This window comes from Lepidochelys kempii, chromosome 10 (assembly GCF_965140285.1).
Source record: "Lepidochelys kempii isolate rLepKem1 chromosome 10, rLepKem1.hap1, whole genome shotgun sequence".
Lineage (NCBI taxonomy): Eukaryota > Metazoa > Chordata > Testudines > Cheloniidae > Lepidochelys > Lepidochelys kempii.
The window spans coordinates 36,182,366-36,194,987 of record NC_136389.1 but is presented as its reverse complement, the minus strand read 5'-3'; the positions used below and the strand labels follow the sequence as shown (position 1 = coordinate 36,194,987).

At 47.3% G+C, this 12,622-nt stretch overlaps 1 protein-coding gene across 1 annotated transcript in view; it reads left to right on the top strand.

Moving 5' to 3' along the window:
• The window catches only part of LOC144930916 (uncharacterized), a 31,496-nt gene that overhangs the window by 11,100 nt on the left and 7,774 nt on the right, over window positions 1-12,622 (top strand). The window contains exons 2-5 of the mRNA XM_078854615.1: window positions 5,605-5,647; window positions 10,805-10,889; window positions 11,177-11,231; window positions 12,314-12,341. Of these exons, the coding sequence (XP_078710741.1) occupies window positions 5,624-5,647; window positions 10,805-10,889; window positions 11,177-11,231; window positions 12,314-12,341 (192 nt within the window). The 5' untranslated portion in view covers window positions 5,605-5,623. The remainder of the gene's footprint in view (window positions 1-5,604; window positions 5,648-10,804; window positions 10,890-11,176; window positions 11,232-12,313; window positions 12,342-12,622) is intronic.

Here is a 12,622-nt window from a genome sequence, read left to right as displayed (position 1 = left end):
GGAAAAAGTTCCCCTAAACATCTGCAAAACTAACTTATTATCCTCCATCAAAACCATCCGTAGAACTCTCCTTTGCCCTAACACCTACACATAACTTGACAACAGGCTGCTGTTGTGCAGAGACCACAGCCAATCATAGTGACTAAGATAGATTGACCCAAGTCACAAAGAACAATGGGCCAGTCTGTATCCAGCTGTTGTCTCTCATCTTATGCTTAGATTGTAAACTCATTGGAGCAGGGACCAGCTTTTTGTACAGCCCTTAGCATAATGGGGTCCTGGTTCATGATTCGGACTTGGAGGTGCTATGATAATACAAATAAATATATTAACATTAATTAATTACATTTAATAATTTGACAGGTAGAAATGAGTCCACAAGATACAGGGCAGTGACGAATCAGCCCCATGGTTTTAATCAATCCCTTTAACCAGACTCCACCCTGATTTGAACAGTGGCATATTTGAGTTCCTCTACATGCAGGGGTAGTCAATAGGTGGACCACGGGCCAAATCCAGACTACCAGATGCTTTTGAACAGACCCTGAAAACTTTTTATTTATTTATCATCATCATTATTTTATTATTATTTTCTCTGCAGTCTGGACCTTGATTATACCTTGACCAAGAAATTTGGACCTTGACAAAAAATAATTGACTACTCCTGCACTACTGGGTCAGTGGCCCAGTTAATCTCTGATGAGTCTAAACTGAGCTTCTCAATTTGTCCTCTTTGCCTCTTGATATCAACCGTGTTAGATTTCCCACCTGGTCCTGGCACTTAGCTTTGACTGGCATTTTCTCCAGGACCTGAGGGTCTCTTTTCAGAATCACACAGCTGGGCTGCACCGTCAGTTTTCTAAAATGACTCTTGGATGAGTTTTGTGAAATAACAGACACCGCTGCTCAGTGGCTCTTTCCTGCCTGATCTTTACCCTCATGCCGTTCAGCACTACCACAGATAGATTCTCATCACTCACTCTCTGTATTCATCATCTAAAGTCTCCTATCAATATATTTGGTCTTTACAGTCCACATTATCAGAGCTGGACAATATGGTGGACTAGCAGACAGTGGCCCATTCTCCAGCACATCCAATTTATAGGTATGTTTTCCCAGACCCTCAGCTGTGCCAGGAGTGTGCTTGGTGCATCTGGCACCATAGGTCGGCCAGTGCTGAGCTCTGCTCAGGCCAGGAGGAGAGATGGGGGGAGGGGAGGCAGAAGGGGCTTTATGCCACCTTTGCATTTCCTGGGTTTGGGAGTTAACCAACTCCTGGCATAAACTAGATCAGCCTGTGTCCCAGCTACAATGGGCCTTGTGGGACCATCCAACAGCCTTAAACAGCAGCCTGCAGAACAAACTGGCCACACCTCCATCCTTCCTTGACACATGACCTCCAGTGCTGGGATGTGCCCAGAGAGGTGGCATGTTGTCTGGTAGCATTGGCCCACCTGTTAGTCCCAAAGGCTCTTACACCAGGGCTATTTCCCTGGGAGAAAATCTGGCTGGTTTCTGGCAGTGTAAAGAGTCTGTGACACAGCCTGGGATCTGGACTTGTTTCTGTGATTGGTAATACCCCTCCCTCCATTACCGGAATGTCTGAAACAGACGCTTTGCTCTGCTTGATGAATCACTGGGTTGTTCTTAACAGGAATATTTAAAACTGCACACTAGCAGCCAGTTGGGCTGTAGCGTAGGGATCTAGTGGGTGAAGCGGCTTTATAATGCCCATGTGCTTTCCTTGTAAAATAATCACACGGGAGCTCAGTCTCAGCCAATCAGATCTCAGCTTTCATCCATGCCAGTTGATAAAAACTGTCACTGATCAGGGCAGGACATGGTTGCCTAGCAACATCTCAGAACTGGCTTTTCCAAAGTAACTCTTCTGTGGGTATCACACACTCAGACACTGGGAGTAATTCCTGGAATGACCTGATCCTAGCCAGAGCGCTCCACGCACCATCAGCCTGTGCAGCAAAATCACCACAGGTGACTCTTGTGGGCTGGAGGGGGTGGAATCAGCAAGGTCATGGACCTGTTCAGGGGATGATCACAGCTGCTGTTGGCCAAAGCATCACTTGGTCTTTACACAATATCATAAGAAGGGGAGGAGTCACCATGGCCTGGGGTTCCCAGCATGCGTGGAGAGGGGATGGGGTCACAAAGGGTAAGAAGAGTAAATAACATTCAGCCAGAGATTCAAGGACAAGGTCCAATGTGCGCCAGGTTTGAGGTTTATGAGGCTGCTGGACTTGGCATTGCAGGGGACAAGTGCAGAAGGTCCTGACTAAATAATAATGAACATCTGTTTTCCTAAGCACACATATTGCACTCATGACTGTGGCACCTGAGCGAGATTTTAACCTTCAACTTATTGTCTGAACTTTCGCTACTAGCCCCATTACATGTGGGTAAGTGAGGGGGACTAGCAGGAACAGTTGCCAGGTGTACATGCTGGGAAGAGAAGCACAAGCCTCATCCGCAGTGGTAGCTGGAAGGAGAAAAATGTGGCACTGATGCTAGGGGCTGTTTGGAAACCCAAATGGAAAAACATTTACCCCTTGAAAGTCAAACCCAAGAATTCTGTGGGTAGGGGCCCAGGATCAACAATACCTAAATGAAGAGAAGCAGGGTCCTGGTGCCCCCACCCCTTCCTGGGACATGACCACCAGAAATAGAGGCATTTCCTCACTCCAGAATGTGTGTGTGTTAAGCTTGTGCCTAACTTGAACATTGACGGCAACAGGCATGTGCTTAAGAACCTCGCTAGATCAGGGCCATCATCTTCATTGCTCTCCAACTTTGGGCTTGCCAGACTGTCAAGGTTCCTTCCCCACTCTGAACTCTAGGGTACAGATGTGGGGACCTGCATGAAAGACCCCCTAAGCTTATTCTTACCAGCTTAGGTTAAAACTTCCCCAAGGTACAAACTTTTAACTTTTGTCCTTGAACCTTTATGCTGCCACCACCAAAGTGTCTAACAAAAATAACAGGGGAAGTGCCCACTTGGAAACGTCTCCCCCGCCCCAAAATATCCCCCCAAGCACTACACTCCGTTTCCTGGGGAAGGCTTGATAAAAATCCTCACCAATTTGCATAGGTGAACACAGACCCAAACCCTTGGATCTTAAGAACAATGAGAAAGCAATCAGGTTCTTAAAAGAGAATTTTAATTAAAGAAAAAGTAAAAGAATCACCTCTGTAAAATCAGGATACCTTACAGGGTAATCAGATTCAAAACATAGAGAATCCCTCTAGGCAAAACCTTAAGGTACAAAAAGACACAAAAACAGGATTATACATTCCATCCAGCACAACTTATTTTATCAGCCATTTAAACAAAACAGAATCTAACGCATATCTAACTAGATTGCTTACTAACTCTTTACAGGAGTTCTGACCTGCATTCCTGCTCTGGTCCCGGCAAAAGCATCACACAGACAGAGAGGACCCTTTGTTTCTCCCCCATCCAGCTTTGAAAGTAACTTGTCTCCTCATTGGTCATTTTGGTCAGGTGCCAGCGAGGTTATCTTAGCTTCTTAATCCTTTACAGGTGAAAGGGTTTTTCCTTTGGCCAGGAGGGATTTAAAGGTGTTTACCTTTCCCTTTATATTTATGACACAGACCTAGGATTCGGACCTGATTTTGGCTTTGGGAAACACCTCTATTTCTCTTGGTTACGTTGGAAGGGTGGGTGGGACACCTAGGCCCTGCTGTCCTTCATTGGATGCTGTTGGTCCTGGGTTCCTGCCCACAGGGCCTATGTGTGCTACTTCTCACTTTGCAAAGGAACTGAGACAGCTGTACAAAGGAAGGGAATGCACCACAGACATGACCCTCAAAGAAACAGAAGGGTATCTGTCAGAGCCCCACCCCACCCCAGCTCCCAGACAGAAATCCAGACTCACAGGTGTTTACAGGAGATGGAAACACAGTGATCAATGGGATGCATCACCTGTAACCAGGTCCACCAGCTACTGACTGCCTCACAATGCTTGTCTGCACTCCAAAAAATGCAGCTGACCCTGTCCTGATCCTGGTTTGGCCTTGTCTCACTTGCAGCGAAGCCAGTGGCACCCATTGCTGACCCCAGATTGCTTTAGCCCATGTGGGAGAGGCCAGTGCTTTCAGAGCAGGAAGACCTGGACTCTCTCCCAGCTGTCACTGTGAAGTTCTTGGTGCCTGTGATTGCAGCATAGTGACAACCATGGCATCCCATTTGCCACCAATTGGCTACAGTGTGTTGAAGGGTGATGCTTGGTTTCTGCGAGGTGTTTGCTATTGAACTGAACAAGATGACTTGCCCTGTTTCATAGCAATTTTTCTTTTTTGCCCTTCGGACACTGTTGCCAAAAACTAACCATGCACATTACTGCTATTACCTAAGTTTCACATCTCCTCTTTTAATAGGGAAAAAGGCAAAAGAGATCACTGCGGGAGTGTTCAACCCCCCAGGTAAAGTCCTCAACCTGCCTGCCACAATCCTGAGACTCGTAAATGTCCCTCTCTGCATAGCTCTTCCCATTGTCATGGTGAGCAATAAACAGACCCCTTGTTGGCCAGCTCAACAGTGAGGCCAAGGCCTGACTGGGCCATGGAGACTGCATCATAGAATCATAGAAGATTAGGGTTGGAAGAAACCTCAGGGGGTCATCTAGTCCAACCCCCTGCTCAAAGCAGGACCAGCCCCAACTAAATCATCCCAGCCAGGGCTTTGTCAAGCCAGGCCTTAAAAACCTCTAAGGATGGAGATTCCACCACCTCCCTAGGTAACCCGTTCCAGTGCTTCACCACCCTCCTAGTGAAATAGTGTTTCCTAATATCCAACCTAAACCTCCCCCACTGCAACTTGAGACCATTGCTCCTTGTTCTGTCATCTGCCACCACTGAGAACAGTCGAGCTCCACACTCTTTGGAACCCCCCTTCAGGTAGTTGAAGGCTGCTCTCAAATCCCCCCTCACTCTTCTTTTCTGCAGACTAAATAAGCCCAGTTCCCTCAGCCTCTCTTCATAAATCATGTGCCTCAGGCCCCTAATAATTTCCGTTGCCCTCTGCTGGACTCTCTCCAACTTGTCCACATCCTTTCTGTAGTGGGGGGGCCCAAAACTGGATGCAATACTCCAGCTGTGGCCTCACCAGTGCCGAATAGAGGGGAATAATTACTTCCCTCAATCTGCTAGCAATGATCCTATTCATGCAGCCCAATATGCTGTTAGCCTTCTTGGCAACAAGGGCACACTGTTTACTCCTATCCAGCTTCTTGTCCATTGTAATCCCCACGTCCTTTTCTGCAGAACTGCTGCTTAGCCAGTCGGTCCCCAGCTTGTAGCAGTGCATGGGATTCTTCCGTCCTAAGTGCAGGACTCTGAAGTGACCCCTCCCCTATAGGAGGGGATCTTTCCAATCAGGATTGAAGCCCGTTGGTGGGGTAGCGTTGAGGAAACTTGCACAGTGCAGCTGTCCTTGTTCTGTGGCTGAACAGAGGGTTCGCTCTGCAAGGTGTCAACCCAGCAACTGTCAGCTTACATCACATTTTTTCAAATTGATAAAATGAAACTAAGAGGCTATTTTTTGTGAATTCTTCCTGTGGTGCTTATCAGGGCTCTGAGTTTGTTCAGGATGCACAGGAGACAGATGTGGCAGGTGAGTGAAACCATTTTCCCTTTTAATCTTCCCTGTTACAGCTCTGTTGCAGGGTGACTGGCCCCTTTAAGAGGGAGTGGGATCCAGTGCACATATGACTGGTTATCTGCCATCCACTAGCACTTAAGAGAAGGTTGCTGGGCTATATAAAGAGGGAGACCTGAAGGCATACAAGGCAGAATGGGGCAGGGGAGAGCTGCCTGAGAATAGGGGAGAGGCAGAGGGAGCAGCAGAGAGTTGACTGAGCCTGGAAAGAGCTGAAGGAGGTAGTGACTGTGAGCTGTGGGTGCTGAGTTCTGAGGAAGGGAGGACTGGCTAGATCTGGGGAACCCTGCTGAATTGCAGATAGGCTTGTGCAGAAGCCCCTGGGGAATGAGGGGAAGAACTGCTGGTTCTTCCTGGTCATTGTAAGCTGGGCCCAGAAGCCAGAGGTTGTTTCTGGAGGGAGGTTCCCCTGAGCATGGGTAGGATAAGAAGGTATGGACAGAGTTGATTTGGGGCAGCAGGAGAAGACTCAGGATCTCTAAGGTGGATGGGCCTGGAGCGGGGGGCCCTGGAACAGGGGCTAAAGGAACAATGACTTAGGGGTTCATGACTCTTGGGTGGGTGACTTGGGAATGGCGACCTTGAAATGGGATTGATGAGCTGCTGTGTTGTAACCTTAGAATCCTAGAATATCAGGGATGGAAGGGACCTAAGGAGGTCATCTAGTCCAACCCCCTGCTCAAAGCAGGACCAATCCCCAATTTTTGCCCCAGATCCCTAAATGGCCCCCTCAAGGATTGAACTCACAACCCTGGGTTTAGCAGGCCAATGCTCAAACCACTGAGCTATCCCTCCCCCTCTTGTTTCACTTTGCGGAGTAACTGTTTCACCCCTGAGGGATTTGAGGACTGTGGCACTGTATATCATTTAAAAGGTTTCAATTTGCTGCTGAGAGAGAATATTCCTTTGCACAGGCAAGTAAAGGGGAAACTGAGGGAGGTTGTGTCTTTGCTGCTGAGGTTAGCCATGGGAGTGTGCCTGTGATGGGTGTTCTCTGAGGAGAGACCTCTTGAAGAGGTGGTTTGCTTTACCATCTCAGAACAAGTCTTGGGGAACTTATTTGGCTGAGTATTTATTTAGGGCCGGGGCCAGCTCCCATTGAAATAAAGGGGAGTTTGTCACTGACCTCAATGGGTGCAGCATTGGGCCTTAGTCATTTAGAAGGGATCATGTTTTGGGGCCCAGCCCATTAGACACAATCAGAGACAGTACAGATGGAAAGATCAGTTATATTGGACTCATCTGTGCCCTCCAGGGATCTCCTCAGTGTCATAAGAGAACATAAGAGTGGCCATACTGGGTCAAGTCAGACCAGAGGTCCATCTAGCCCAGTATCCTGTCTTCTGACAGTGGCCAATGCCAGATTCCCCAGAGGGAATGAACAGAACAGGTAGTCATCAAGAGATCCATCCCTTGTCGCCCATTCCCAGCTTCTGGCAAACAATTACGACTCCCTCAGTCTCATCTGCCCTTGAAAAATGGCAGCAATCCTCTGAGTGTATGAACACTCACTTGTCAGTTTCAGATGCTGGCTAAGATCTGAAAGTGCAAGTCTCCAAAGAACTCCTAACGCTGCTAGAATGTTAACTGCAATGAATGAAATGAGTCTGTGCCCTTACACAAACCTTTGGTCTTGAAGAGTATTTCTTTCCTTTCAAGGTACTAACTGGGGCAGGGGCTGGAAGCATCATGGAACTAGCAATGGGCTCGGGATCCTTTTATCACTGGGTTGCCAATTGAAATCCAGCCCAGGCTGGTAGTGACTGGACATTGTTACCATCTCATAGCTACTTTGGTGGCCTCTGTGAAATGAATTGTGTGGGGTGTCAGAGTAAGATGATGGGAATTACTGTGGGTGCAGATCTCTGTAACCCAATATAAGCAAGATTTTTATCTTGCCTTTATCTGTGCCACAGTCTCTGAGACAGACCGTCTGATACTGGACTATTACTCGTGTGATCAGCACCACTTTTCCTGCCCCAGCCTTCAGACAGCCCCTCTGGGAGAACAGGTTATGGAGAACAGGTTAGGGGCTGCAATGTGGGGCTGCCCATAATTTCCCTCTGTGATGGGTTGCTCCCCACTCCAGGATGCCACCTGATTTACTGGGGTACCACTGAGACAACTGTACAGTATAAGCTAATTGAAATTCGCCTCCTCTCTCAATGTGGAGGAAGATATGCACAGCTTTTTGCCCCCCAGTTATGAATTCCACCAACTGGTTTTAGAGAACACAAAAATAAGTTTATTAACTACAAAAGATAGATTTTAAGTGATTATAAGGGATAGTAAACAGATCAAAGCAGATTACTGAACAAATAAAACAAACATGCAGACTAAGCTTAATGCACTAAAGAAACTGGTTACAAGTAGTAATTTCTGACCCAGAATGTTGTTTTAGACATTTCTTTCACAGGCCAGACATCTTTTCCAGCCCTTTGTTTGCCAGTGTGGTTCTCTCCCCCATCCACCCACCCCCCTGTAGAAAAATACTGGTATTCTATCATGGAATCCAGTACCAGGTGACTTAATCACATGACCCTGCAGTGTCAAAGCAGCCATGAGTCAAAGGTTGTTTGTAGCATCCCAGGAAGCTTCTCAGGAAGGCAGGAGATTAGCATCTTCAAAGTCATATTGTTCTTCCTTGTGGCCCACCCAGACTGATTGCATTCTGTCTGGTGGGCATTCCCCAGGTGCAAATGCTTTTGTAATTGATACATTGTCAATATTCCTAACTTCAGATACAGAAATGATACATGCCTACAAATCGTATAATCATATTCAGCAAATCATAACCTTTCCAATGATATCTCACAAGATCCATCTTGAGTAAAACACATCTTAGTTATGCCATATTCATATCATAACATTTCTATGAAGAATATGGGTTGTAACATCACACCCTCACCACCCCCAAGCCTCATGGAAAACCCAGCAGAAGGTTAATATGACCTGAGGCTCCATTACTTCTTATATCTCCATGCTGGGGAAATCCTGCTTTAAAGAGGTTCTCAGGGGGAGCTGCGTATGGGGAAGCCCTGGTGGCTGGTCATGGAGAGCTGCTGAGGGCCCTGGCATTCTGCAGATGCTACAGGAGCTGCTGAGATCTTAAGGGACCCTGAGCTTTGGAGGCTGAACTGTTGGAAACCCTGCTCCTCCACCCCGATGGGATGATTCTCCACAAGTGGGAGGGCATTGCAGGGTTTTCTGCCTCTCACCTCCTGGTATTTCATAGAATCATAGAATATCAGGGTTGGAAGGGACCTCAGGAGGTCATCTAGTCCAACCCCCTGCTCAAAGCAGGACCAATCCCCAATTAAATCATCCCAGCCAGGGCTTTGTCAAGCCTGACCTTAAAAACGTCTAAGGAAGGAGATTCTACCACCTCCCTAGGTAACGCATTCCAGTGTTTCACCACCCTCCTAGTGAAAAAGATTTTCCTAATATCCAACCTAAACCTCCCCCACTGCAACTTGAGACCATTACTCCTTGTCCTGTCCTCTTCTACCACTAAGAATAGTCTAGAACCGTCCTCTCTGGAACCACCTCTCAGGTAGTTGAAAGCAGCTATCAAATCCCCCCTCATTCTTCTCTTCTGCAGACTAAACAATCCCAGTTCCCTCAGCCTCTCCTCATAAGTCATGTGTTCCAGACCCCTAATCATTTTTGTTGCCCTTCGCTGGACTCTCTCCAATTTATCCACATCCTTCTTGTAGTGTGGGGCTCAAAACTGGACACAGTACTCCAGATGAGGCCTCACCAATGTCGAATAGAGGGGAACGATCATGTCCCTCGATCTGCTGGCAATGCCCCTACTTATACATCCCAAAATGCCATTGGCCTTCTTGGCAACAAGGGCACACTGTTGACTCATATCCAGCTTCTCATCCACTGTCACCCCTATGTCCTTTTCCGCGGAACTGCTGCCTAGCCATTCGGTCCCTAGTCTGTAGCTGTGCATTGGGTTCTTCTGTCCTAAGTGCAGAACCCTGCACTTATCCTTATTGAACCTCATCAGATTTCTTTTGGCCCAATCCTCCAATTTGTCTAGGTCCCTCTGTATCCTATCCCTGCCCTCCAGCGTATCAACCACTCCTCCCAGTTTAGTATCATCCGCAAATTTGCTGAGAGTGCAATCCACACCATCCTCCAGATAATTTATGAAGATATTGAACAAAACCGGCCCCAGGACCGACCCTTGGGGCACTCCACTTGACACCGGCTGCCAACTAGACATGGAGCCATTGATCACTACCCGTTGAGCCCGACAATCTAGCCAACTTTCTACCCACCTTATAGTGCATTCATCCAGCCCATACTTCTTTAACTTGCTGACAAGAATACTGTGGGAGACCGTGTCAAAAGCTTTGCTGAAGTCAAGAAACAATACATCCACTGCTTTCCCTTCATCCACAGAACCAGTAATCTCATCATAGAAGGCGATTAGATTAGTCAGGCATGACCTTCCCTTGGTGAATCCATGCTGACTGTTCCTGATCACTTTCCTCTCATGTAAGTGCTTCAGGATTGATTCTTTGAGGACCTGCTCCATGATTTTTCTGGGGACTGAGGTGAGGCTGACTGGTCTGTAGTTCCCAGGATCCTCCTTCTTCCCTTTTTTAAAGATTGGCACTACATTAGCCTTTTTCCAGTCATCTGGGACTTCCCCCGTTCCATGGGACTCATGGTCACTGCCTCCCAGATTTCCATCCACTTTTGCTTCCCCCACTAATTCTTCCCGGTTTGTGAGCAGCAGGGGTTAGGTTATTTCCTAAGGTCTTTGTTATAAGAAGTGCCAGCTCCTAGAAATGGCAGTGGAACTGGAAGTCACAGGTCAGGCCCCTTTAGTCCCTTCCCACAAATACTTTCAGTAAGTTTTCCAGGAGATCCCCTGATGCAAGGTGAGATTCCCTAGTGAAACAGAATTAGAGTCACCAGAGAGATATTAACCGCTGCTTCTCTGGGATCAAGGGGGAGTTCTTATGGAAGACAAATATTACCTGCTGGGATTGTACCTCTCTGATTATCTGGGGTAAGCAAGATGATCTATGTGATCATGGCTGATTTCAGTTATATTTTCTTATATTTGGATGAATTTGTGTTGTTTCTTAGACAGCGAGGCAGCGTGAGGCTGACAGGCTGCAATGGGAGCTTCAAGAGGAGAGCAGGAGGAGAGAGAACCTGCGCAGAATAGCTGGTATATAAATAAAGCAAATTAATATTTGCTACAATGATCATTTTCATTAAAGGCATTTAAAATCAGTGCCCAGTGCTCAATCCCACCCTGTCACTGGAGATACAAAGTCCAGGCTGTCCCCACAAGCTCAGAAGAGTAGAGAACTATGATGTAAGCAGGGAACACTGCAAAGAAATGAGGAATGGAGCACTTCCAAAAATGTCCCCCAACCCCAGTGCTATTGTCTCTTGTGATGACACTGCACAGTAATGCCTGCTCTTAACCATTGTATATGCTCTCCATTTCAGATGCTATGGAGAAGAGAAGACGGAGGAACTGGGAGCTGCCCCCTCCATCCAGGAGGTAATGTAAATTTTTTGCTCAGAAGGGCGCTTCTCCCCTTAGGATAAAATCAAGTGGGATCACCCAGTCCCTTTTCCGCACTCGCAGCAAGCATTCATTGGACAGCAGGCTCCATTCCGCTAAGGCAGAGCTCAGAGCTGTGCAGAGCAAGCACCTTTGCCTGCAGCCAGGGATGACTGAACTATATTAGTTGACCCCTTATATTAGTGATCCCTTTAAATGTTGCACTGTTGTGTAGCTGACTTGTTAGCATGTTTAATTCTGGGCTGGAAATCTCCGTCCCAGGAGCTGGGCTCACATGCAGCATGGGCACTGTAGGGCAATATTAGGGGTTTCCCAGATCCTTGGAGTGCCCCAGCCCCAGAAGCTTTCCAATATGAGTGAGAAGCAGACCTCACCCTCTCCCACTAAGGAGAGAAACTGCTTACCCTGCTCACTGCCCTCGTAGTGGTCAGAGATGGTATCATTTTCACATACATAGCGAGTGCTCTGCTAACCACCATCTGCTCCTGGAGCAGGTTCATTATGGGTGCCCTGGAGAGCCCTCCTCTGGGGTCCGCATCCTTTGCCTCTTGTCAAGGGCTGTGGGCTATGCCACACACAGCTGCAGAGTGAAAATTACAAGAGTCAAATAAGTTTCACTCTGTAGTCATGGAATCATAGAAGCTGAAGGTGGAACTGATCTGTCACATTGCTTAGTCCGTCCCCGTGGTTAGTGCTCTGCTATAGACTGAGGGAGAGAGAACAGCAAGGGCATGGGAACAGGTGCTGAAGGACCAGCCATATGGGAAATAAAAAGAAGAGTAGACGAGAGGTTTCCTCAGGCAGGACAATCCTGCTGCAGGCAGGAAGGTCGGAAGATATGCCACCTTGCAGGAGACAGTGCATGTGAGATTAGCCTGTACGGACATAATCTAGAGTCTGTCCTGGACCCCTGCCTTAAAAAACCTCATTCTTCCATCCACAAGCCAAAAGCTGCATGAAAAATATTCCCTTCTTCACTCGCACCTCAGAGCCAGAAGTCATGTCTGAGATACTCAAAGCTCAGGTGGCATATTCTAATGTGTGCTGCTTTCTCCTAGGCCTCACCAATTCAGCTGCCAGTCACTTGTGAGTATGACACTCTTGCAATCACACATCTCCAACAGGAGAACTTTTCTCATTTTAAGGCACACTCAGATGCCATTTTCCTCTTTTAAACTAGAAGCAAGTAATACCAGCATTTGTCTAGTAAGTAATAGAGAGGTTGTTCTGAGATAGAAGCCCTGACTTTAAAATAGTTTCCAGAAGTGGTTCCATTGCAGAGATGGAAGTGGGATACCCATCCTCCTTAAGGTGAATCCAAAGAGATTCCCTACTGCTTTTTGCTTGCGCCCATGTTCTGTATCTTG